The sequence below is a fragment of the Nicotiana tomentosiformis genome, chromosome 2 (genome assembly GCF_000390325.3).
Source record: "Nicotiana tomentosiformis chromosome 2, ASM39032v3, whole genome shotgun sequence".
NCBI classification, from domain to species: domain Eukaryota; kingdom Viridiplantae; phylum Streptophyta; class Magnoliopsida; order Solanales; family Solanaceae; genus Nicotiana; species Nicotiana tomentosiformis.
The window spans coordinates 166,833,319-166,859,843 of NC_090813.1; the positions used below are offsets into that span (position 1 = coordinate 166,833,319).

At 39.0% G+C, this 26,525-nt stretch overlaps 1 protein-coding gene across 5 annotated transcripts; it reads left to right on the plus strand.

Annotated features, from left to right (window-relative positions):
• The first annotated feature begins 1,792 nt into the window (after nt 1-1,792).
• LOC104102365 (lipid droplet phospholipase 1-like) lies at nt 1,793-26,525 on the plus strand. Of its 5 annotated transcripts, XM_070196298.1 has the most exons (12): nt 2,051-2,191; nt 2,471-2,624; nt 5,320-5,464; nt 6,540-6,607; nt 7,913-7,983; nt 8,925-9,188; nt 16,766-16,929; nt 17,018-17,073; nt 17,268-17,320; nt 25,759-25,927; nt 26,031-26,128; nt 26,204-26,525. In XM_070196298.1, exons 3-12 carry the CDS (start codon nt 5,364-5,366, stop codon nt 26,318-26,320), a joined length of 1,161 nt encoding a protein of 386 aa, XP_070052399.1. In that variant the 5' UTR covers nt 2,051-2,191; nt 2,471-2,624; nt 5,320-5,363; the 3' UTR covers nt 26,321-26,525. The 5 variants fall into 5 exon arrangements, with proteins under 5 accessions (XP_009608361.1, XP_009608360.1, XP_070052399.1 ...); XM_009610066.3 differs by lacking the exon at nt 2,471-2,624 and having other exon boundaries at nt 1,793-2,191; XM_009610065.3 differs by lacking the exon at nt 2,471-2,624 and having other exon boundaries at nt 1,802-2,191; nt 5,317-5,464.

Genomic DNA, 26,525 nt, shown 5'->3' on the forward strand with positions numbered 1-26,525 from the left:
GAGGTTTAATTTTGATTATTTTTGAAAAAGTCAGCAAAAGTCAACCCCTGACCCGCTTGGTCAAAACCCGAGGTTCAGACTAAAACTCAATTACTCATTCATCCCCGAACCCAGTTATGTGATTTGTTTCGATATCCGACCTCAATTTGAGGTTTAAATATCAATTTTATAAAAATTCCTAATTTCTACTCAAGCCCCTAATTTCTACTATAGAAATCCTAAATTTGATGTTGGAATCTCATGAAAAGTAATGGGGAATTGAAAAGAAATGGATTAAAGTCACTTACCAATGAATTTGGGAAGAAAAGTCTCTTGAAAAATCGCCTCTAGAATGTTTAGGGTTGAGAAATGGTGTAAAATGAGCTAAGTCCCGATTTTTTCCTCTTTTACCCAGCTGTAGATGTCACATTTGCAAAGACTTGTTCACAATTACGAGCATCGCAAATGCGAGACAAGGGTCGCAAATGCAAACCCTGCCTCAGAAGAACAGAAGTCGCAAATACGGCAAATTGACCGCAAATGCGAATAACCAGCCATCGCAAATGCGACCCTTGTCTTTGAGGGCCGCATTTGCCAGGCATCGCAAATGCGACCAAGTCCTTTTTTTGCTACATCACAATATCTTCGTAATTTCGAAGAAGTCCTATTTTTGCCAGGCATCGCAAATGCGACCAAGTGATCGCAAAAATGATCATGTGCTGTTCGCAATTGCGAACCATTTCCTCGCAAATGCGAGGTTACCCAATCCCAGGCCCTACTCGCAAATGCGAACTCTTGTTCGCAAAAGCGAGGCTCGCAAATGCGAGCCAGACCTTGCAATTGCGAGATCTGCATCAGAACACCAGAGCTGGAAGGACACCAGCTAACTTCAAACCATCCAAACTCATCTGAAACGCGTCCGAAACTCACCCGAGCACCTCGGGCTCCAAACCAAACATGCATACAGTGTAATAACATCATATGAACTTGCTCGCGCAATCAAATCACTAAAATAACATCTAATTTTATAAATCGAACATCAAAATGAATGAAATTTCAAAGTAAACTCAAGAACAACTAGAATCACATCTAAGCGTCCGAATCATGTAAAATCAATTCCGAATTGGAATAAATTTTGCAGACAAGTTTCAAATAGCAATACAGATCTATTCCAAGTTTCAACATCAAAATCTGAACCCGGTAGCTATGAAGTCAACTTACAGTCAAACTTAAAAAATTTTCAAACTTTCAAAATACTAGTTTTCGGCAAAATGAGTCAAATCAATATAGGACCTCCAATTTCAATTACGGGCATACGCCCAAGTCTAAAATTACGATACGGACCTACCGAAATCATCAAAACACCAATCCGAGACCGTTTTCACAAAATGTTGCCTGTGGTCAACTCAAGTTGCTTTTAAGGCCAAAAATCATGTTTTTTTTTCAAATTTTCACATAAAAATTTCAAAAGCGACACAAACCACGCACGCAAACCAAGAAACATCAAACAGAGCTAACGTGGGTCTCGAAATACGGAAATAAAGGCTAATATTCAAAGCGACCTATCGGGTCGTCACATCTTGATATGATGTACACGCGCAAACGCAAAGCGCGTACCTCAAGACAACTTCTTGAAATAGTATTAACTTGTTAATTTAGATAAACTCATTGCCTGACAACTGCCCTTAAAAAGTAAGAACCAGTTATTTGAAAAATAAAACATGAAAATTATTAGAACATATTAAATTACATTTAAAGATAAAAATCAAGCGTAGATAAGTTAAATCTTTAGCTTATATATATGAGATTATATGCACATCTCAACTCTCAAGCAGCCTTTGAGCTCGTTGCCCCGAGATAAAGGAGGAGTAAAATCTCCTAAAAATGGCGGATGCCTCAATATCTATTCTTTAAAATATCTATAGGCGAGGGCATGGGCATGGAGTAATATATAGTAAGAAAAGAATGGGAGAGATGCTGACATAACAAGCAACAAGCTTCGGGCGCCAGCGAATTTGACGGCCAAATCACTAACTCCTATTTATGGCGTCATTGGCACCAATATTTCATCATCATTATTTGCCTCAATTTAAGCACCATTCTCATTCCAAAAACAATTCCTTCTTATCTTCCAATCCATATTCCTCCTCTTACCCTTACTGTTGTTCTTCATCGGCGTCCTTTAATTGGAAGAACTTTGTCATCTTTTCTGGTAAGTTATTTTCCCTCCTTTTACAGATTATATCAAATTCTAATTGAAATTTGTGCTTGCTCAAATGAATGTTAACATGAGGTGTTTGTTCTGTTTATTGTTTGGCTACGCTTATGCATTTTAATTTGATCGTTAATTGGATGCAGTAATGATTCCATTAAATTTCATTCAATTAGTAAATTGGTTAATGCTTGAAGGCAGAAGCAACTGATACACGGATTAACACAGTAATGCTAAATACAACTGAAATCTTTGTTTTGAATTCTGTGCCTTGAGCAGATATGTGCAGATATTCTGTTGAAGCTGAAACATTCAACTCGTCTTCTATAAGTTGAAAGCGATAAGCCAGAAATACGTATCTGTCTTAATTTGTCTTATTATTGCCAAGAAGCTTTCGTACACCTCAACTATTCCATCAGGGGCCACGATTCAGGTAGATGAGAAGAAATAACTCAACCATTTTGCCTCTGCTGGAATTCAGACCTTGGTCTCTCATGGTCTTCATCCTAGCTTCATCGATCGCTAGGCGGCACCCTTGGATGCAAAGCTTGCAATTTTAATCTCAAATAAATAACTAAATTGTTTCTTACATAGGGGCTTTCCTACAAAACATCTGAAGCCTTTTGTTTCCATTCCTATTGTCAATGGCATTTAACTTACTGTTTGTTTGACACTTCAGTGGCTAGAGAAAAGCAGCAGACTATGGTTTCTATTGCTAAATAGTTATTGATTATTAGTGTACTTGCACTCAATAGTAGGACTCTCTCTCTGTACATCATTTATCTGCGTAGTTATTCATTTGACTCTATGTCTTGTTCTTTATGTTATCTTTTGGGACCTTCAATATCAACTACCTTTGCTTGGAGTAGCTGGTATATCATTATAACTTTATTCTGTAAGAAAAACTCTAAAAGTAAACTTGGGTGGGTCAATTCCATAGAGCACCCTAAATGGGGTCATTTGCAGGGTTGAACAAAGCTGGTGTTATACCATAGTCAGCCTAGGACAACCATTTGCACCACTAACCGAGTTTATGATGAGTCATACATTTAGGGTGGTCTAAACATCTGTACAGTCTCCCTTTTTGTCTACTGGTTCGTGGTTGATAGGTTGAACTAAAGAGAATTTCGGTCTGTGGTCCCTTAAAACAACCCCTCCAAAATATGCTAAGAAACATCTTGTCTTGGTCAGTCACGATACTATCTGGGGGAACCATGTAACTTGTAGATATTTTCTAAAAATGGCCTGGTCACTTGCTGAGCAGTGGAAGGACCTGACAATGGGAGGAAATGAGCGTAGTTACTATACTTATTCACTACAACAAAAAAGTATCCATACCCCCCGATTCAGGAGCCCTTTGTGGTAATGTTCGTCCAAACCTTATGAAGTATAAGCTAGGGCTACAAGTGAAATGTTAAGGAACATATCAACAATCTTGTATCTACTTCTTAAAATTAGTCAACATTGAAGGCCAGTAAAATACACCTGTCATCATATGTTGACTAGCTAGGATCCTTCAATGACCCCAACCCCAAGAGATGAGGGGTGTGTAGCACTAAGTAGCTGTCCCCCAAGCTTACAAGTGCTGCCAGTCTATGTTTTAACATTCATTTCTGCAAAGTCAAGGATTGCATGCGGGTTAATATTATTGACTGCAACTATGACTTAGCCTGTTTGGCCAAGCTTCTCCAATCCTAGAAGCAAAAAAGTGCTTTTTTTTCAAAGTTGAAATGTTTGGCCAAGCTTTTGGACGAAAAAAAGTGCTTTTGAGGAGAAGCAGAAAAAAGTAGCTTCTCTCCCAAAGCACTTTTTTGAAAAACACTTTTGAGAAAAATACACTTAGAAGTTGTTTTTAAAAGCTTGGCCAAACACTAATTGCTGCTCAGAAGTGCTTTTCAAATTAATTAGCCAAACACAAACTGCTTCTCACCAAAAGTACTTTTGAGAAAAAGCACTTATCAAAATAAGCTGATTTTTGCAGCTTGGCCAAACAAGCTATTAGTCATGTCCACATCACCTTCATATCTAGCTAGAACCTCCTGTGTCCAAGTAGGTTGTAATTTAGGTATGTTGCTGCATTAATCAAGTTCTGCATGTCTGTGAGATAGAGCATCAGTAGATGAATAGTCCACTGCTTTCTTGTAATGTACTTCATAGCTCGAATCCATAGTTTAGTGAAACCCTTCTACTATGGTTTAGTGGTGATCTTATTTTCATTGAATTTTCTCAAATTAAAATGATTGGTCTTTGCTGTAAAATTGGTAGGCTGTAAATAATGCCTTCGTGCTTTTATTACAATCCACAAGATAATTAACTTCTTCAATCTGTAGGCAAACCTTGACGTGTAGCGCTTAGAGCTATCAAATGCCACAGCAACTAATTCAGGATATTGCTGGTTCATTGAGACACATAGATATTGCTTTTATAATTCACTCCCCCTATGTTAGTGTGTAGTTTGTCAAGAAATAATTTCTGAGCATGTCCGCTGATATGTGAGGATTGAAATTGCTCTGGGAACTCGATCATTTGGCTCTAGCATGTAATGATAATGCTATGTTCTAAATAAATGGAAATGAACTCTAGTACTCTACTTTAGTCAATGCCATGTTGCTTGTGGTGTCCTTCCACTTGTCGGTGCTGTAGCTTGCTTCCAGCCCATCCTCCTATGCAGGTTGCGTGGATATCTGCTAAATGATAAGAGTTGAAGACTTGAAGCTGCTTCAGGGACTTACTGATATACTGAAATCTGCTTTAGGCAGTTCTATATTGCTCGTTATGTGCTTTCAGGTGTCAGCGATATGTACCTACAGCTAGCTTCCTCCTCTACTTTGGGTAGGTTGCTTGATAAAAAGGGTGATGTTAACGTTTGAAGTCTTATGTGTTTGTGGTGTCCTTTGGAAAATAATGAGTGTCAAGTTGCAACAGTTTGCTCCTGCTTATTTTATGAATTTGGAATATTAACTTTCTATATCATAATTCAGATATGATGGCAATATGCTCTTTTGCAACCTCCACATCTTTGTTTATGCTACAGATGTTTTGGATAGTATTGCATTCTTTTTTTTTTTTTTTTTTTTTGCAAATTCTTTTTTCTACAGTTTTGAGAAAGTTACCCGCCCTTTCAGCAGGCATAAATAGTTTTTGGAGAAATCGAAGCCTTAGAGCCCAGGTGATGTGTTCAATTGAAAGAAGTGTTTTGTCACCAAGTTGGTTGTTGGACATGGAGGATAAGCCTGAGCATCTTCTTGTTCTTGTTCATGGCATCTTGGCAAGGTAGGCCAATTCTTTGCTCACCCAATGAGGGTAGCATCCATATATCTACTTTCTAATTGAAGTATAAAAGAGTACTTAAAAGAAGGATCAAAAGAGAAAAATAGAAAGTGAATATTGAATGAGTCACTGTTGATATCAACAATTTGAGATGGCAAATGCTTAGGATAAAAGTTAAACAAACTAGTGTGTCACCTGTTTCCATGTTCATCCAAGCATACGTTCGGGCTTAATTGATGTTATCCTTCTGCAAACAGAAAGCGTTAGCATTTATAGGGTGCATGTGGTAGAACCTAAGAAAAAGTTTCAAGAGGTAATAATGCATGTATCTTCTACATAACTGATAGAAGGTGTGAAGTCTTGAATGCAGTAACAGTTATTTATAGTTCTTATCTCTCATACATGTCTCTTAATTGGGTTGTCTGATGGCGATATTCTTTACTTTGGTCAAGCTCAATCTTTGTCATTCTAAATTGCTGAAGAGAAAGTTTCAGCAGGGAGAAATATCTCTGCAATCAGATAACAAATGAGTACAGTCAGACCTCTCTATAACAACTATCCTCTATAACAACATTTCGCTATGACGGCCAAGTTTTCTTTGGAACCGATTTTTTATGTGATATTATATTATATGTTCTCTATAACAACATTTCGTTATTGCAACCAAAAACTTTCCGGACAAACGATACCGTTATAGAGAGGTTTGACTGTACTTGATTATTGCGTTTATTGCTGTTGGTATACTAGGTCTGGGTTCAAGTTGTCTTATTTCATTATTACAACATGTTTTACTTTTTCTCGAATTTCGAAGGAGCATGAAGTTCTATCTGAGCCTTCTCTCCTTGCTTCTCCATGGTTGACATGCATCACCTTTATCTATTTTGGGTAAAATGCTTTTGTGGTATTCATGAGTTGAGCTTCTAAAGGTGGATGTACAATTACCTCAATTCATCAGGTTGTCGATGATATTGTACCTGATATTTTAATGGGTACTATGCTAATTGCTGATCTCATGCATAGATCTTATAGTAGCATCTGGCACTCAACTAGCTTGTCATGTTATTTGCATGGGATGCAGCCCAAGTGATTGGACGTATGCACAAGCAGAGCTTAAAAAGCGGTTGGGAAGAAACTTTGTGATCTATGGTATAGCTTTCTGTCCAAATTGTCTAATGTCATGCTTTCTTGCTTTTGCTTAATAGTTTCGATTTTCTTGCTTCAATTGCACTCTACTCTGAGATACTGAAGTGCCAAAAAGCTCTTGCTTCCATCACATGAGAATGTCGTGTCCGTGAAAGTAAAGTATATTATGAATACTTCACTTCCAAAATTTACAAGCTGCGTAAACCAGAATATGTAACTCCAATACATTTTGGAAGCTCGATGCTTAACATTTCAACATTTGGAACCATCTTAATGCATTTTAAATGAAATGATTATTAGATTTGTCAGGAAGAAAGTTCCGGGTCCGAACACTGTACTTATATTCTGGTATAGAGAATCACACTCTGACAGCTTAGTAAGTTATTGTCTATTAAACATAGGCGCTTTTCAATCGCCCTCGTTTTCCTGTCTGAATACAAGATGAAGTCACTGCGACAATTAACAACAAAGTAAGCTTTATGCTTCTCTCTAACTATTTTTTACTAAGGAACGGTAAATGAGATTAGCTATATATCCTATGCATAGAATCCAATTCTTTACATCTTTGCATCCCTTTTGAAAAGAAACTTTTGTTCATTCAGCAAGGAAGGATAAGTTATTTCTGCATCGTCTTCTTTCCTCCATTCTTGTCCTTGTGGTCAAGGAAGATTGAATTGCATTGTAGGAGTTACCTGTTAAACAGGATATGGATATTTTTCTCTAATGCAGAACCAGATAAAGGGCAGGCCTGTGCACAAAGTATCCCTCGTTCACGTAGGGTTCGGGCAAGGACCGCACCCCAAGGGGTGTGATGTAGACAACCTACCCTAATGCAGAACCAGATCAGTGGGAAAATTTCAGTTATACTTTTGGGGGAATAGTGTTCATGTCCCAGTAGAGTCAAGAAACTCTAGGTGATTTTTCTCCATCTACCTAATTGGTGGGCAGAGTTACATAGTACCTCGTTTGGAATAGTTAAGGTGCACGCAAGCTAGGTCTGACACCACCATTATAAAAAATAGCTTCTCCTTCTCCTTTTTGATTGGAGGAAAGAAGAGGAGAGGGTATGGAAGAGGGAGAAGAAGACAATTAATAGCGACCAATTTAGTTCTAATGGGACATGAATTCTCCGTTGGAATTGGTAACGGTGACTAAACTATAGTTTCAGTTGAATGTGGTTTCTTCTTCATGAAATAATTATGAATTTGAAGCCTGATCTCAGAACTTGAACATATGTTAAATGATGAACCAAAAGTTAGCCAGTTGGTATTGCCAGTTGACTCTTTTTCTTCCTTCTTTTCTTTGCAGCAAGTTCATGTAACACTTTCACTAAAACCTTCTCCGGGATTGATGGAGCTGGGAAAAGGCTAGCAGATGAAGTGAGTAAAAGAAGTGGTGCATGGAGTTAGTTGTGCCTGTGATATTACTACGCAGTGTCATGGTGTAAGTTAGGTCTAAGTCTGGTGCAAATAAGCAAATATAGGGTATACTCTCAATCAATCAAGCAATCAACTTCCCTTAGTCCCAACCTTGTTGGGCTCGCTATATGAATCGTTTGTACTCATTTTTTCTCTATTTAGCATTCTTGAGTATTCAGATATTTACTATTTAGACTATTTTTTCATTGGCCGTCAACCTACTCTCTCCCTCCTCCTTCATTCGAGCTTGGACCCAATTGTGCTTGCACATAGACGGAGTTTCTAGAGGTATATTTTATCCATCATAATAGATAACTGTAAATGGATGTAATCCGACCTGGTAGCTGCTATCCAGGAAGCTCGGCTTCCTAAGCGGGATACAAATATGGCATAATGCGGAGACTTTTCTAGCAGTTCTGTGGTGGTGGATATGACCCTTTTCACATATTTATAAGAACTGAAAGAAACAGACCCAGATGATATATTGTACTATCGAATTTTCCAAGTTATCTGAATTTTTTTTCTCCTTTCGTCTGATCTCAAATGGTTCTTTGAATACTAGTAAAAAGACCTTCTCTCTGCCTACTTCTTGGAATTAGCAATGAACTTTTATTAATGCACCACTAGTTATGCGAATTGGATTATCACCTTCATTTTTAAATAATAAGTTCTTTCTTGATTTTCATGATGGAAGTGTTCAATCTGCATTCCTTATCATAGTTTTCTTTTTAAAAAAACTGAATGGTCAAATTGTTTCCAAGTACACTTCTCTGATTTGAAATCATAATTTTTTCCATTCCATGCTTCTCAGAAGTTAGATGCCTATTTTAAAGTTGTCGGATTTTACCTTGTGATTGCCGAATGATTTGCCTTTAATATATGTCACAACTAATTATGAACAGGTCATGCTGGTTGTAAAGAAGCGAGAGAGCCTAAAGAAGATTTCTTTTCTAGCTCATTCTCTTGGTGGATTGATTACAAGATATGCTGCTGCTGTTCTTTATACATCAACCAACCATAATGACCCTTCTGATGATGTGGTCGCTTCAACTAATGCAAACTTCAAAATGACATGCTTCTCAAATAAAGGCTTAATTGCCGGGCTGGAACCAATCAATTTTATCACCTTGGCAACGCCACATCTTGGTGTGAGAGGGAAAAATCAGGTTAGTTCTCTTGTTGCCATCTGTTGAATGTCTATGATGCTAATTGTGGTTCTTTCTTATTACAAGGTTTATGGTAAATGTGATTTCTTTGGATGGTATATGTGGTAATATATCCTTGAGAAGTTACTCGACTTTTTACCGTGGTAAATCCTTCTTCGGAAATTTTTTGTAGGGCATATAATAAAGTTTTATTGGAAAATTGAGTGTTAAAAGAGTTCCTGTTTTCGAATTTCATCAAATCATCAATATATGATTTTCAGTTGTCTTTACACATTTAATCATATACTGGCTTTGTTCTTATCCTGATTCATTTTTTTTATAAGGTAAAGGTTTTATTAAATCGTACCAAGATGGTCAGAAGAAAGCACAAAAGCAAAGTACATAACATGCAGCCTATTACATTCTCCTTCCTAAGAGATCTATAAAATCCATATATTGATTTAGACTTACTAGAAGGCTACTTTTACACCAGAAATACTAGTTTTGTAAGCATCTATTTTTAGTTCTAGGAATAAGAATTCTCTGCCCTTCAGAACAAGCCTTGTTCCCCTCCAGCCAGAGTCCAGGAAATGCACAATGGAACAGTCCTCCATATCTACTTTTTAGGAACCACCTGTTGCTGCCAACTTTCCATTAATCCCTTCACATTTTGAGGTATCACCCAAGCAATACCTCTACAACAACAACATACCCAGTGTAATCCTACAAGTGGGGTCTAGGGAGGCTAGTGTGTACGCAGACCTTACCTCTACCTTATGAAGGTAGAGAGGCTGTTTCCGATAGATCCTCGGCTCAAGGAAAGTATAAACACAACAGTTTTGAAAAAGAGATACGGTAATGGAGAAGCCATGCCACGGAAAGAAAAGCAGTAACAACAGCCAGAAAAATAAGATAATCGAAGCAAAAGAAACAACATGTTCTAATAAAAGTCTAAGAATAAGGAATACAAAAATAATACCAGTACTACATGTATGGAAAAGAATTATAGGTATGAAAAAGAAAAATGCTCGACTACCTACAAACTTACTACCCTAATCCTCAACCTCCACACTTTCCTATCAAGGGTCATGTCCTCGGTAAGCTGAAGATGTGCTTTGTCCTGCCTAATCACCTCACCCCAATACTTCTTCGGCCTACCTCTACCTCTCCTTGGACCCACCATAGCCAACCTTCCACACCTCCTCACTAGGGCATCTGTGCATCTTCTCTTCACATGCCTGAACCATCTCAACTTCGTTTCTCGCATCTTGTCCACCATAGAGGTCACTTCCACCTTGTCCCAAATATCTTCTTTCCTAATCATATCTCTCCAAGTATGCTCATACATCCATCTCAATATCCTCATTTCCGCCACTTTCATCTTCTAAACATGAGATGTCTTGCCTGACCAACACTCCGCCCGCTACAACATTGTCGGTATATCAACCACTCTGTAGAACTTACCTTTAAGACTTGTGGCACATTCTTATCACACAAGACGCTGGGATGCGAGCCTCTATTTCATCTACTCCGCTCCAATACGATGTGTGACATCATATTCGATCTCCCTATTACATTGGATTATAGACCCAAGGTACTTGAAACTTTTTCTCTTGGGGATGACTGTGTATCCAACCTCACTTCCACGTAAGCCTCCGAAGTCACGTCACTGAACTTGCACTCCAAGTTTTCCGTTTTAGTCCCGCTCAACCCGAAACCTTTAGATTCCAGGATTTTCCTCAAAACCTCTAGTTTAGCATTAACATCGCCTCATGTCTCGTCAATTAGTATTATGTCATCTTCAAATAACATACACCAAGGCACCTCCCCTTGAATGTGTCGCGTCTACTCATCCATCACCAAGGCACATAAGAACGAGTTGACCGCTGATCCATAGTGCAACCCCATCACGAATGGGAAATGTTTCGAGTCTTCTCTTATTGTCCTTACCAGGTCTTGGCTTCATTGTACATGCCCTTAATCGCCCTAGTGTATGCGACGCGTACACCTTTAGCCTCCAAACATCTCCACAGAATCTCCTTGGGACTTTGTCGTATGCTTTTTCTAGGTCGACGAACACCTTATGTAAGTCCCTCTTCCTCTTCCTATACTGCTTCATCAATCTCCTAACAAGATGTATGGCTTCTGTAGTCGATTGCCTCGGCATAAATCCGAACTGGTTCTCCGAAATGGACACACCCCTCCTCACCTCTCCACCACCCTCTCCCAAACTTTCATAGTGTAGTTTAGTAGCTTGATACCCCTATTGTTATTGCAATTTTGAATATCACCCTTGTTCTTGTACAAGGGAATCATTGTTATCCACCTAATTCCTCGGGCATTTTTGCCATCCTAAAAATGACATTAAACAACCCAGTGAGCCCAGCTGCCCTTCCTAGGCTCTTCCATAATTTTATCAGGATCTCGTTTGGCCCGGTCGCTCTTTCCCTGCTCATCTTACGCATAGCCCCCTCAACCTCCTCAACCTTTACACGCCTACAATACCCACAATCCCGACTACTCTAGGAGTGCTCCAAATCACCCAGCACGATGTTCATGTCCCTTTCTTCGTTCAAGAGTCTATGGAAGTATGTCTGCCATCTACGTCCAATGTATGCCTCTTCCACCAATACTTTGCCGTCCTCGTCTTTGATGCACTTCACTTGTTCTAGGTCTCGGGCTCTCTTTTCTCTCACCTTAGCTAGGCTGTACTGCTTCTTACCCTCACCTTTGTCCTCAATATTCTTCATATAAGCATTCAAACGCATATGTTTTTGCTGTCTTAACCGCTAACTTCGCCTCCTTCTTCGCCGCCTTATGCCTCTTCTTATGCGTCCGCTTATCTTCCTCGTCTTGCGCTCCACTAACTTCAAATATGCGGCCTTCTTGCCTTCCGCTTTCCCTTGGACCTCTTTGTACCCCCACCAATCCCCTCGATATCTACCAACGTTACCCCTCGAGGCGCCCAAACCTCTCTAGCTGCTTCCCGAATGAAACTAGCTGTCCTATGCCACATGTTTGCATCCCTACTACTCCCCCAAGCCCCTATCTCCACCAATTTCTCCCCCATCCTCTGAGCTCTGACAGTAGTCAAGCTAACCCATTTGATCCTTGGCCTGTCGCATCAAGTCCTCTTTTTTCTCTTCCTCTTAATCTCTAAATCCATCGCCAAGAGCTTATGTTGGATTGTAAGATTCTCACTCGGGATAACCTTGCAGTCCTTACAAAGAACTCTATCACCCTTCCTAAGGAGTAAGTAATCTATGTGAGTCTTAGCCACCGTACTATGAAAGGTCACCAAATGCTCCTCCTTCCTCGAGAAACTCGAATTAGTTATCACAAACTCAAAAGATTCTGCAAAATCCAAAAGCGAGACTCCTCATTTGTTTCTATCCCCAAAAACAAAACCACCATGCACAACGTTATAACCCCCTGAAGTTGTCCCGATGTGGCCATCAAAATCTCCTCCTATGAATAGCTTCTCAGTGAGCAGTATACCTCTCACAACCTGATCCAAATCCTCCCAAAACGCTTCTTGGCCTCCTCTCCCAATCTCGCTTGAGGTGTGTAAACACTAATTATGTTTAAAGTAAGCTCTCCAACGACTAGCTTAATCCCATCATCCTGTCGTTCACCCTCTTAACCTCTACCACCTGCTCTCTGAGTTTCTTATCAACTAAAATGCCTGCGCCATTCCTATTCTTCGAGCCTCATGAGTACCACAATTTAAACCTGTCCACATCCTGTGTCTTAATCCGTACCCATTTGGTTTCCTGGACACAAGCTATATTGATCCTCCTTTTCTTGAGAATCTTCACCAACTCTATAGACTTCCCGTCAATGTTCCTATGTTCCAAGACCCAATTCTCATCCTAGAGGCTCCCTTAACCCACTTGCCACCCTTGACCCTCACCCCCAGCCCCAACGGAGGACATGACCTTAATATACCATCGTTCATCAGAGCCACTACAACAGGGGTTACTAAAAATGACAATAAAACAAGCGGCGGTTCTAGAGTTAAAGAAAGGCAAGTGGGACTAAATACAAGCATCGATATTAAAGGACAGGAAAGCAAATACGAATGAGCGAAACAGAATATAGCAAATCAAGAAAGATAGAACCTGGATTGTAGTCGGAGACGTCAAGACGATGTTGCCACTCCTTGGCAGGAGGAAATACAGTAGAGGACACCTGGATGGATGGATGGAGGTCGACGGAAACAATGGAGCTCATCGGAAAACTGACCGGAATGACTGTATCCCGTCGGAACTGGCTGGAAATTGGGTGGGCCAGGTTGATTTGAGGAGGCGACCACCAAAGAGGGAAAATCTTGCCGGAAATCTGACTGTATGGTTGCTCACGCGCCGACGCGTGGCTGTATCTCGCCGGAATAGTTCTGGTTCGGCCGGCCCTGTTCACTGTACACAGATGCAAACACACACACATACAAGGAGAGGGAGAAGGAGAGAGGAGGGAGAAGGGGTGGGATGTTTGTCGCCGTCGGTCACTGGTGGTGAAAGAACAGCTCAGGGAGAAGAAAAGAAAGAAAAGAAAAAGAAGGAAGAGAAGAGGAGAGAGAGAGAGAAGAGAGAGAAGGGGCCTACCTGCTGGGGATGGTGGTCGGCGGCTGTTGGTCATTGGCGGAGAAAGAGTCGTTAGAGAGTTCAGAGAGAGAGAGAGAGAGAGAGAGAGAGAGTTTGAAGAGAAAGCGAGGTAGGACCTCACTGCAGATTTTGTAGCAATCCCAAGCAATACCTCTAATTGTTAGAAATAAAATCCCAACATTGTCTGGCAAAACTGCAATGGGGAAAAAGATGTCAACATAGCATCTGCTACATAGGAAAAAAAACCCCTCTTCTGCAAGTTATTCTCAGTTAAACATGCCCCGCAAGCTGTTATCTGCCCAAAGCAAGCTACTATGACAGGAGCTTTTGTCTTCCATATCATCTTCCAGGGCCACGAAGCTTTCCACTGTCCTGATTGCTTAATCAACAATCTGTAGCAATTTTTAACTGAAAACTTTTTGTCTCTGCTTGCTAACCAAATCAAGGAGTCCATTCTATCAAGATCAATACAAACTGATTCCAACTGCTGAAGTAACCGACAGAAAAGCTCCATCTCCTAGTCATTTAAATTCCTTCTGAAAACAATTTGCCAACCAGAACTTCAATGAAAATCAGCAAGTGTACCTTCTTTATTTGCTGAACAGATGAACAGAATAGGGAATTTATCCTTCAGGCACTCGTCTCCAGCCCACAAATCTGTCCAGAATCTAATTTTAATTCCATCATCCACCCCCAATCTGGTGAATTGATTAAATTCTCCCCAAAGCTTACTTATGTTCTTCCAGACTCCCCTTTTAATAATTTCTCCATCCTTCTTCTTTACCATGAATAGCATTTCAGCTCCTTCCAAAACGTCATTTTCTTCCATGTAATACCTCCAAAGCCATTTGACTAGCAAACTTTTATTGTTTAATTTCGGATTTCTTACACCCATTCCACCCCCCTTCTTATCCCTCAGAACCACCTGCCGTTTCCAGATGAATTCTTTTCTCGTCTTCATTGTTATCTCATAAAAACCTATTTCTTATTGAATTCATTTTTTTCTCCAATGCTGCTGGCATTGAGAATATGGACAGTAGGTAGGTAGGCATACCATCTAGTACACTTTTAATAAGAGTAAGTCTGCCCCCATTGATAAATGTTGTTTCTTCCATGGGTTAGTTTTTTAGCACATCTATCCAGAATTCCTTGCCAAATGTTCTTATCCTGATCTATTTATCTCGAATGGAATCCTCTTCATGGGTAATCCTACGTTTAAATGTAGTAGTTTATACTTCATTCAATCAATCAGCTCTGCCTTGAGCCAAAAGAAGTTAGGGGTCGTCTATATGAATCCTCTTTAACCATTATATTTTTATTCGGATCCAAATTGTTCCTTGCTTACATTCCATGGATAATCAAGATTCTCCAAAACTAGAGATTCTCTAATTCTCACATATATATACTTACCTATATACTGATCTACAAGTCCCTTAATCAGGCTAAACTGCCAAATGGCAGATCTAATGCAAGTGTAACAACAATAACTAAAAGCCTTAATCCAAACAAGTTGGTGTGAGTCATTACTTTTACTGTGTTCTTTCCTCCGCTAAATGAGCGTTGATGATGAATAATTGGTGCTTGTGGAATGAACACTGACATCAGCTTTTGACAACTGATAAAAGAAACTAACTTCAGCCTTTGACAAGGTAAATCAACAGATTTTTGTGGTACTCCATTTTAAAGCAAAATTTTGACTTTTGGAATAGTATCTTGGTATTATATTCTTTCGCTGGGGTACCTTATGATCTCTACAATAAGGCACAAAGATATTGATGGTTAATTAAGGTTTGTGTACTTTCCCAGGAGAAATATAATCGTTTTTGTTCCCAAATTTGATAGTTAACCCAATAGAATGTCGGGGTTGCCCAATTGGTTCGGAGGGCGGTCATCCATATGGATGATGACCTGGGATCGAATCCCCCTCAATGCCTTCTGGGTTGAGCCTGTCGCACATGGCTTGCCTAGTGCGGCTTACCTTCCCTGTGTGGTTTGCAGGCTATTACACAGGGGGAGGTTTACCCAGTGCGCACCAAGTGTGCGGTTGCGGGTTTCCCTCTTAACAAAAAGAATGTCGATGTGACAATTGTATTAGGAGAAAAAGATCCAAGTCTCATGTTAGCATTTGCTAATTGTTTTCTTTGATACTTCTTTTCATTACTGAGAAATACTCGGGGCCAGCTGCCGCACGGTTCGAAAGTCGGTTGGTAATGGCCCACTGCTCTATCCTTCTCCACTTAAAATACCATGATTTTGCCGACAACTGTAATCGAACTTGTAACGTGTGGCTAACCCACACATACGTTTTGTGCTCTTACTACTTGACCAAAGCCTTAGAGACTAAAATTTTCTTTATCTTCACAATTGTTTTCTGAAAATAATTCAAAAGAGACTTGTTACTATGATGTGTTGATCTTCTTGTCCTTAGTTAACTACCATCTTCATTAAGGCCCATTTTCTAGATCAATGCTGGTAACTACACTATTTGATACAAAAACCGAAGAAGTACTCATGTATTTTATTTCTTATTGGAAGGCAAAAGAAGCACAAATTGATAGTTTACATTTAAAAAGTACTCCAAAGAAACTAGAAATTATCCTTGTTTTAGGAAAGTAGATGCCATTTAGGGATGTCAAAAATATAAATGATGACTCTTATTATGCAATATAAAAGGTATGTAACCAATATAATCGAGTTATTGGTATTATTCAAGAAGGAAATATGACAGATAAAAAAATAGCTTATCATATCTGCAATAAATTCTTTAGGTCAACAAAGACCCCAAACAGGTGATGTTTTAGGGTCCTGTTATCTTCCCTCCTTGCGTCACAGGATATACAAATCTGGGAAAGTAATTGGTAGGTTTTATTCATCAGCAAGTGTTTTTATATAATCTAACTGTAAGATAATGGCTCCAGCAAGATTTGAACAATCGTTGTGATTATTTATGTTGGCTCTTGACATCCCGACTGTTGATTATCTATTATTTTTTAGCTTCCATTTCTCCTGGGAGTTCCTATATTAGAGAAACTTGCAGCACCAGTTGCTCCCATTTTTGCTGGCCGAACTGGTAGTCAGCTCTTCCTCACAGAGGGCAAGCCCAACAAACCACCTCTTCTACTTAGAATGGCATCCGACTGTGATGATGGTAAATTTTTGTGAGTCAAAAAATCTTTCTACCATTCCCGAGCAGCAGTTTCCTATTCCATCCTTATGCTTCTTACACATGTTTTTTCCTTCTTGCAGATCGGCCCTCGGTGCTTTCAAATGTCGTGTTCTTTATGCTAATGTCTCTTATGACCGTATCCTTTGCATCTCCTTGTAGTTTCTCAAGCTTCATATTTCCTTTAAATTATATATATATATATATATATATATATATATATATATATATATCAGTTTTTTTTTTCTCTTTTGGCTAAAGTATTTTTTTTTGTTTCTAGTATTAGTTTTACTTCCGTTGCAGTAATTGCACTAATTTCTTGACATAATCTAGATATGGTTGGTTGGCGTACATCCTCTATAAGAAGGGAGACAGAACTTTTCAAGGTGATCTTATAATTATTAAATACTCTATTACTTTTCAAGGAGATAATCATTCATTCTGATTAGATGTCTACAATATCGCACTATGAATTCGGGTAGTTAGTCTGAATAAATTGGTGTGAGGTCAAGTATAGCTACTGTTTCAGGTAAAGAGTAATTAAACAAGGTTCAGATCTAAAGTTTAAGCTTTCATTATGTTTTGGAATAGACATATTGATTATTTGCAATCATGAAACACTCAGTGCTGAGGTTTTGATGTCTCAGACAAGGGCTTTCCTTTCTGTCATGCAAACTTTGTTTCCTTTCTGTTCAAGCTGTGTTTCTCTTCAAAGAGGCTTAAGTTGGTTAACTTTAGTGGTAATTTTTGTATTAGCATTCTATAGTATGATTCTATTCTCATGGGCTTTCTGATGCGAAAATGATTTAATGATAAACAAGACCTCGTAATGTACTTTTCATATTTTACTTTAAATGCTAACCTCTTTAATGCTTTCCGCAGCTCTGTGGCGGATAGAGATTCAAGTAATTGTAGGTCAACCTTCAGATTTGTAGTCTAGTGGTTAGGACATTGGGCTCTAAAATCCACTAACCCGAGGTCAAATCTTGCTGGAACTTTTACCTTGTTGTACATTTAGTTTCTACTTGGTATATTTATTTTATTACCGTGGTGTCCGAGCCAGCTTGCGCGCATCTCGACTAATTCCACGGGATGCCTGTCACCTCCCACCAGCAACATGTACCAAGTAACTCTATCCATCAAGGCTTGGATAGATGAGAAGAAATCAGCTAGTGTTTTTTGCCTCCGCTGGGATTTGGACCTGAGACCTCATGATTCTCACCCACTTCATTGACCACTAGGCCACACCTTTGGGTGCCAGTTTCTACTTCGTATATCAACTAAAGAATTATCCTAGCTGCTTTATTGTGGAGAAAAAGATGCGAGAGGCGAGGCTAAGATGGTTCGGGCATGTTAAAAGGAGAAACACAAATGCCACAGTCAGGAGGTGTGAGAGATTGACCTTGGGGGATACGAGGAAGGTAGAGGTAGGCCAAAGAAGTCTTGGGGAGAAGTGATCAGGCGGGACATGGCGCAGCTTGAGCTAACCGAGGACATGACCCTTGATAGGAGGGTGTGAAGGTTGAGAATTAGAGTAGAAGGTTAGTAGGTAGTCGAGCGTTTTCCTTTGTCTTCTTTATTTCAATAGTATTATTGTTAGTATGGTATCTCTTTATCCTTAGTTTGCTATTTCCACATATCTTGTACTGTTATTACTTGCCATCAGTACTCCCTTAGTTTGCTATCACTGCATATCTTGTACTGTTATTACTTGCTATCAGTACTTTTTTCATATTCTCTTTTGCTATCTTGGATTTAGTTTTCTAAATATCATGTATTGTTATTACTTGCTATTAGTGCTTCTTCCATCTTTTTTTTAGCCTAGGGTCTATCGGAAACAATCTCTCTGCCCTTCCAGGGTAGGGGTAAGGCTGCGTACATCCTACCCTACCCAGACTCCACTTGTGGGATTACACTGGGTTGTTGTTGCTTTAATGTGGAGAAATGAAGCACCGAAGTAGTATTTTCCATTCATTGCAACAAGTACACCTCAATTCCAAGTCACTTGTTGTTGGCTATCTAAATCCTCAATATCCATTTTGGTCCAATACCAAGCACGTCCCAACTTATTCAATATTGCTTAAGATTCATCATAAATTGACTAGTTTTTTCCTAACTGTCAACGTACTACAACCCTCTTCTTTTTTGGAGGCTTGAAACTTATTATAGGGGCGGAGTTAATATTCTCACTTCACTACTTTCAAAGATAATCCTCCTGACATTCTACTTTAGCAAAGAACACGTGATTTGGCTGTTAAATGCTCATAGATAGAAAAAGGAACTTTATGTACATAGAATTATGAAGGAGAATATCATATACTTTGCAATGGGATTCAAATCCTACGAAATAGAGAGACGATCAACCAATGCTGAAGACTGGTTCAGGTGGACTGAACGAGGAAGAAACTTTATAAGGACTGCATTTAGCAAAAAGACGATGGTGTGGCTATGCGAGAATTTGAAGGAAGCTTCAAGGGAGAAAGGAAACTATGTCAAAAGATGGAAAAACAGAGATCAATTTTCAGAGACTTTGTGCGAGAAACTTTAATAGATATGGCTGCTATATAACCATTATCAGGGTCCACAGATCGATCATTATTGTACCAGAGGCGGCTTTCAACTCAGGTTGGTTGGATATAGCGACAAAAATTGAAAGGTTCATTAATAGTGGGGTAAGAAGGAATGCCTTTAATGCTCATAGGGTGGTTGAAGAGGTCTTACTGTACTCAAACACTGTCAGGAATCATAAATGGGCCAATAGAGAAATGAATGAAGTGGAAATACAACGAGATGGAGGCATTATTCACATAACTGGAGACCAAATTCACAATGAGGTCCTAGACAGATGTCTGGTGGGTCTCATCTCAGAAGGGAATTCAGAAATGGTAACTTTATCGGAAGTACATAAATGGACTTCAAAGCTCTGGAAACAAGCTAATGGAATCAACATCTATGAAATGGACCAGAATAGATTTTTGTTTGAATTTCCTTCGAAAATTGCTGCTGACAATGTGCTGAAAAATGACTGGTACTGGAAGAAGGACAAAGTTAAGCTCCAATGGTGGAATCTAATGGTGGGAACGGTTCCAAGAAACAAAAGGATAAATCAGATGTGGATTAGGATAATAGGGCTTCCACTCCATCTATGGTCTCAAAACGTTTTTAAAGAAGTGGGTGAAGTTTGTGGTAGATGGCTCGAAACGGAAGAGGAAACAGAACTCAAGAATCATCTGAAATGGGCAAGAATAAAAGTGAGAGGAGATGGAACTTTGATCCCTAAAACAGTGAAAATAGAGGTCGAAGGAGTTTTGTTCGAGATTCAGATATGGTGTGAGGCGCCGGTGAGGTCCAGTGCTGAGGAGAACGAAGAAGATGAGAGCTGCAACCAATGGGTAAAAGAGAATGTCTCAAACCAGCGGGTAAAGGAAAATAACCTAATTGCAGAGGGTGGGGCTCGAGGTTTCAAAATTCAAGTAGGGCACGTGGGAAGCTCAAACCAGTACAACCTTAAAAAAGCACGTGACCAGTCACGTGAGGGCTTAGGAACAATTAAAAAGGCTGATCAAAAAAGGAGTTTGGGCCCAGGTTCTTTGGCCCAAGTGATATCTGAAGAAAAGAACAATTACACGCCCAACCCAATCCACATAACTGACCCTCTTAATGATGAAATAAAAGCTCTACAGTATACCCCATTCAAGAAAAAACAGAGCTTGTCTCTGACAGAGGCAACCAAGGAAAGCAATATCAGTAACGATGAAAAATCAGAAGATGAAGAGAAAGAAAAAAGGGAAGAGGATGGAGAAGAAGGAAAACAACAAGAAAGCCAACTTGAGGAGAATGCCATTACAATTGTTACAGAGAATGACAAGGAAGACGAAAATTCAGAGAACTATAACAACATGCAACTGCATGCAACAGAAAATGACAGGTCCATGGACTGGGCAATTGAAGAAGTTGAGCCTCTCAACCAACAGGTCTTAGAGGCAGAGGAAGACTTGGAGTTTGAGGTGTCTATCTGGGTACACCAGAATATTATAAAACTGAGCAAGGAATTTGGGGTGGATTTCAGTGGGTGTGAGCGAGAAGCACTAGAGCTGTTTTTGAAAATAGACAGCAGAAGACAGACCAACAAAGGGAAAGGAGTGACACAGTCTACCCAGACACCAAAGAAAAAGGGAGCCAATGAGTTAAAAGCTTAGGAAATCGGGAGTAACTTTAAAAGCAATGGAACTAGAAGTAGGGGGGTGGGTACATATTGAATCATAATTAATGATTGTAAATATCTTATCATGGAATGTGAGGGGGTTGAATAGAGTTAGGAAAAGAGAGTGATTAAAAGTTTGTTACTTAGTTGGAAAGCCAGGATTGTGTGTCTTCAAGAATCAAAAATAGAGGGGGATATTAGGGATTTAGTGAGGGAGTTGTGGGGCAACAGATGGGTAAGATTTGCTCAACTAGAGGCTAGTGGGACAAGAGGGGGAATTATAGTAATGTGGGATGGTAGAGTATGGGAGGGGGAGGTGGTTTGTATTGGAGCTCACACTCTCACTTGCAAATTTTCAGGAAAGACTCAGGAGTATACATGGCACCTCTCAGTGGTGTATGCTCCAAATGACAGAAAAAAGAGGGAGGAAAGTTTGGTGGGAGTTGGCAGGGGTAAAAGGTCTCTTTGATGGGCCTTGGGGATCCCCTCTCTCCTTTTCTGTTCATTATTGCCGTGGAAGGATTGAATGACATGTTAAAGGTAGCCCAAACAAATGATTGGATTAGGGGCTTTAAAGTGAGTAGTAAAGCTGATAGCAACAAGAGGATATCACACTTGTAGTATGCTGATGACACCTTAGTGTTTTGTGAAGTTGAAAGAGAACAAGTAAAGATACTTAGGGTAATCTTCATTCTATTTGAAGCAATATCTGGGCTACACATTAACTGGCAGAAAAGTTTCATCTACCCAGTTAATGAGGTACTGGAAATCCAAAGCTTGGCTAATATTCTGGGTGAGAAAGTAGGGGAACTACCAACTGTATACTTGGTGATGCCTTTGGGTGCAAAAAGCAAGTCAAAAGGTATATGGAATACTGTGCTGGAGAAATGTGAGAAGAAACTAGCAAATTGGACAAATCAATACCTATCCATGGGGGTAGATTGATTCTGATCAATTCAGTACTTGATGCCATGACTACATACATGATGTCTTTGTTCCCAATTCCAGTCTATGTAGTGAAGAGAATTGATGCTCTAAGAAGGAACTTACTGTTGGAAGGCAACAGTGAGAAAAAGAAGTTCCATCTGGTTAGATGGAATGATTTGACTATTAGCAAAAAGGCAGGGGGTCTAGGACTCAAAAATTTGAAAGTGCAGAACCAAAGTTTGATGATGAAGTGGCTATGGAAACTGGCGACAGAAGAACAAACACTGTGGACAGAGGTTATCAGGGAGAAATATGGAAAGGAAGGAAACTGGACAACCAAGTCAGTGAGAAGTCCATATGGTGTCAGCCTGTGGAGATCAATCAGAAACCTTTGGCCAAAAGTGATCAACAAATCAAAGTTCAAAGTTGGAAATGGAAGTAAAATAAGAAACCTTTGGCCAAAAGTGATCAACAAATCAAAGTTCAAAGTTGGAAATGGAAGTAAAATATCACTGTGGAATGACAACTGGCTAGGACAAGGAGCCCTGAAGGGACTTTTTCCTGACATTCATGATCTGAATCAGCAACAACAAGCAACTTTAGAAGAGGTATGGATAGTCCAGGGATGGAACTTCACTTTCAGGAGAATGTTAAATGATTGGGAGATTGACAGAGTGATTGAGTTCTATAGGATCTTGGAACAGTTCAGTGGCATCAATGCTAGTCAAGATCTTATCATATGGCAAGGGAATGGACAGGGGAAGTTCTCAGTTAAGAGTGCTTACAAGGAATACAATCTATCCAACAATCAAATTGGATGCTGGCCATGAAAGATGATATGGAAAGTAAAAATTCCATAGAAGATTGCTTGCTTTACATTGTTTTTGGCAAAAGAAGCAGTTTTAACACAAGACAACCTAACAAAAAGAGGATTCCAATTGTGCTCTAGGTGTTACTTATGTGGAGAGAAGGCAGAGACAATTAGCCATCTCTTTTTGCATTGCACATTCACTATACAGATATGGAGGATTTTCATCAGTCTAAGGGGAATTCCATGGGCAATGCCGGGAAGAATCCTTGATATTCTAGCTAGCTGGAATAAAGAGGGTGCACTTTCGAGAGACAAAGAGATGGAGAATTGTCCCAGCTTGTATATGGTGGACAGTCTGGGAAGAGAGAAACCAAAGATGCTTTGAAGAAAAGTTCAGCAACATCCAGAAGATAAAGATAAAATGTTTAGCTCTTTTTTTATTTTTGGTAAAGGAAAACTTTTGGAGGATCATTAATCCATTTTAGATGCACTAGATTCATTGTAAGAAGAACAAGGGTGAATAGTGTCCTTTTTGTTTAGTTTTGTATGGGCACTTACTTTGTAATTATGGGTGACTTCACAATTTCAGTGAAGTCTTTATATTAATATACAAAATTGTTACCTTCTCAAAAAAAAAAAAATGCTCATAGACCAGTTTCAGTAACTTTGTTTAAATTCTCACACATTGACTGCATGCTTACTGTTATAGATTACCTCTTTGTGAAGTTACTTCGATCTGTAGATATATAATCATTTTACAAGAGTTCGACCGATGGTTCCACAGTCTAGTCATCAGTACATTGGACTCTGATTCCTGCAGGCTGAGTTCAGATCTAAGTGGAACCTTTAGCTTTCACAGCACATAGAGGAAAAACATATATTTACAGTCGTATTTTGCACCTTTTACCCTTGCTTTTTTGGGTAACTTGCTTTTACTTTTATGATCGTGCAAATCACCACAGAATTTTTGTAATAGATAACTAAACTAAGTGGGTTCTTAAATAACATCACTAACTTTTGCTGCCTTTTCCACATTCCATCACTGACCTTGTTCCTCAAACCTCTTGAAACTTCCCCCAAATCCCGCAAGGTTGTGAGTTTGTAGAAGGAGGATGGGTGTTGGTGGATGAGTTGTTGGTCCCGGCGACAGGGACTGTGGAGCTTCTTATCAGGGCCCATATTAGCGGTGATGGCAGGTGGACAGTGTGCTAGATTTGTCTACTTTATATGGAACACTCCTTCAAGGTCAAACATACTCGATAGGATTATACAGTCAAACTTCTCTATAACAGCTACCTTTAAAACATCATTTCACTATAACAGACAAACTTTCTTTGGAACACAATTTTTATGTTACCTCTCTATAACGGCCTTACTCAAATATTTATATATTTATTGGAGTAGTTTATAATAACCAAATATACTCTAACAATTATAGTTTAATGGAAACATAACTTTAAGAAATTTTATGAGTTCCAATGAGAACTCTGGAATGTCAAAAACTCTTGGTAGCTTGGAACAAGAGAAATTAAAAGATGAAATTGCAGACTTTTTGTATTCTGCCATTTTCCATATGTTCCACCTTATTATTATTGTATTAGCTTTCTTAATTATTTAATTAGTGAAATATGAATATCATTTGAGGTTCTAAAATAAAATAATTTTATTATCTTTTATAATATAAGCAAATTGGAAAAAGAATAGTTTTTGGGTATCTTCTCTGAAACAGCCAAGTAAGAACTAAACATCAAATATTGTTATAGGTGTAGTTCAGCTGATCACTGTAAAAAACTACAAAAGATCGGAATAAACAAGGTTATTATAGAGAGGTGTGACTGTATAAGTACTTAAATTAGCTCAAACACGAGAGATTAGGATGAAAAGCACAACAGCAATTTTGTGAAAAAAGAACCCCGGTAATCTCTTGTCCAGCAACCGCTAATCATTTTCATTTGGATTGTAACAATACTTGAAGGCGTATCAGATGGATACCTATAGCATTAGTTCTATACATTTTGCCTTGTTGGTGAAATAAAACCGGAAAGTTAGACTAATTTATTGACATTCCCAAAAAACAGGGACCCCTTGTATTTTGCTTACTATGTGCAAGAGTTTCTTCGATATCGGATAAGCTGCACATGGATAGGTTAAATGTATCTTTTCATTGAGATATACCACATAACTTGAGCTTATCAAATTTTTTGCTTTGTAGGTGTTACAATCAATTGAGTTTTCTTGAAAACAGGGGAACCTTGATTTTTATGTTGTCTTATTATGAAGTCAGAAACTGCAGGTTTTGGACCTTTCAAGTGAATATGAGAGATCTGGCAGTTTCCTTGAATTGGAAATTTAATTCCTTATTTCCTGTGTTTCATGTCAATCATTTTCTCATTCTCTGGAGAAAAATTAGATCTATTTTCATGGTGAGTTATTGTGATTTCCGAGTGGAAAATATACAATGATTTAACTTTTGAACTAAAACTGGAGTAGCTTTGATGCAGTTTAACCACCAAGAAAGACTATGTGCATGTTGTGTTGGATGAAGGAAGCAGTGTAGATATTATTTCCTTAAAAGGCTGCTCTTCTGTTCTCTCCTCTAACACTGCAAATCTAAGGATCATTTGTGTTATTAGTCTTGATTTTTGCAGTAGCTATTTTAGTCGTGCCATGTGTACATACTTTTAGTTCTAGTAGGATGTACTATTTGCAAAAATATTTTATCATATTTCATATTTATCATGATAGGACCATCTTTGGTGGGGGAATGTGATGCAGAGTAGAATCATCCTTCAAAGACACTTTTCTGATAAAATCCTTTAGGAGTTCATTATAACAGGATGAATGTGTTTCTCTATCAGTCTAAAGATTTCTTAAACTTGCAGCCTCCTCGGCGATCTTTGGATGGATACAAGCATGTTGTAGATATGGAATATTGTCCAGCCGTTCCATCTGAAGGTCCCCATTTCCCTCCTGAGGCAGCCAAAGCAAAGGAGGCAGCTCAAAATGCACCCAGCGCACAGACCACATTGGAATACCATGAAATTATGGAAGGTAATATTACTAAGCTGTTTCTGACAGTTGAAAATGAATCTCAAAGCCCTTACGTCTGCTTATTTTACGGCACACTGAATCTCAGTACTCTTTTTTCGAACAGAGGAAATGATACGTGGCTTACAGCAGTTCAGTTGGAAGAAAGTTGATGTTAGCTTTCACTCAGCATTTTGGTCTTTCTTCGCCCATAACAATATCCATGTAAAGTCCTGGAAAATATGTTAAGGTTCCAACCTGTCTATCTGTATCTAATTTGATCACTATTCCTGGTAACAGGTAAAGAATGAATGGTTTCACAATGCTGGAGCTGGAGTAATTGCACATGTGGCAGACCACATAAAGCAACAAGAGAAGCAACAGGAATACTCCTTATTTTTTACTGCTAGTTTGTAGTTCATGCAGCTAGTCAACAATTGATATAGTTTAGAAAGGAATGACACTAGTTACTTCCTTTTAATAGCTATAATTGATTGCAATGTTACTCTGTTTTAAGTTGCTGTAAAGTACTTGGGCAAAATGCTGGATACAAGAAAAACATTTGGAAGTCTTGTGGAACTGGACAATGTTATACTAAAATGGTGTTGCTTTCGTTGTGTAA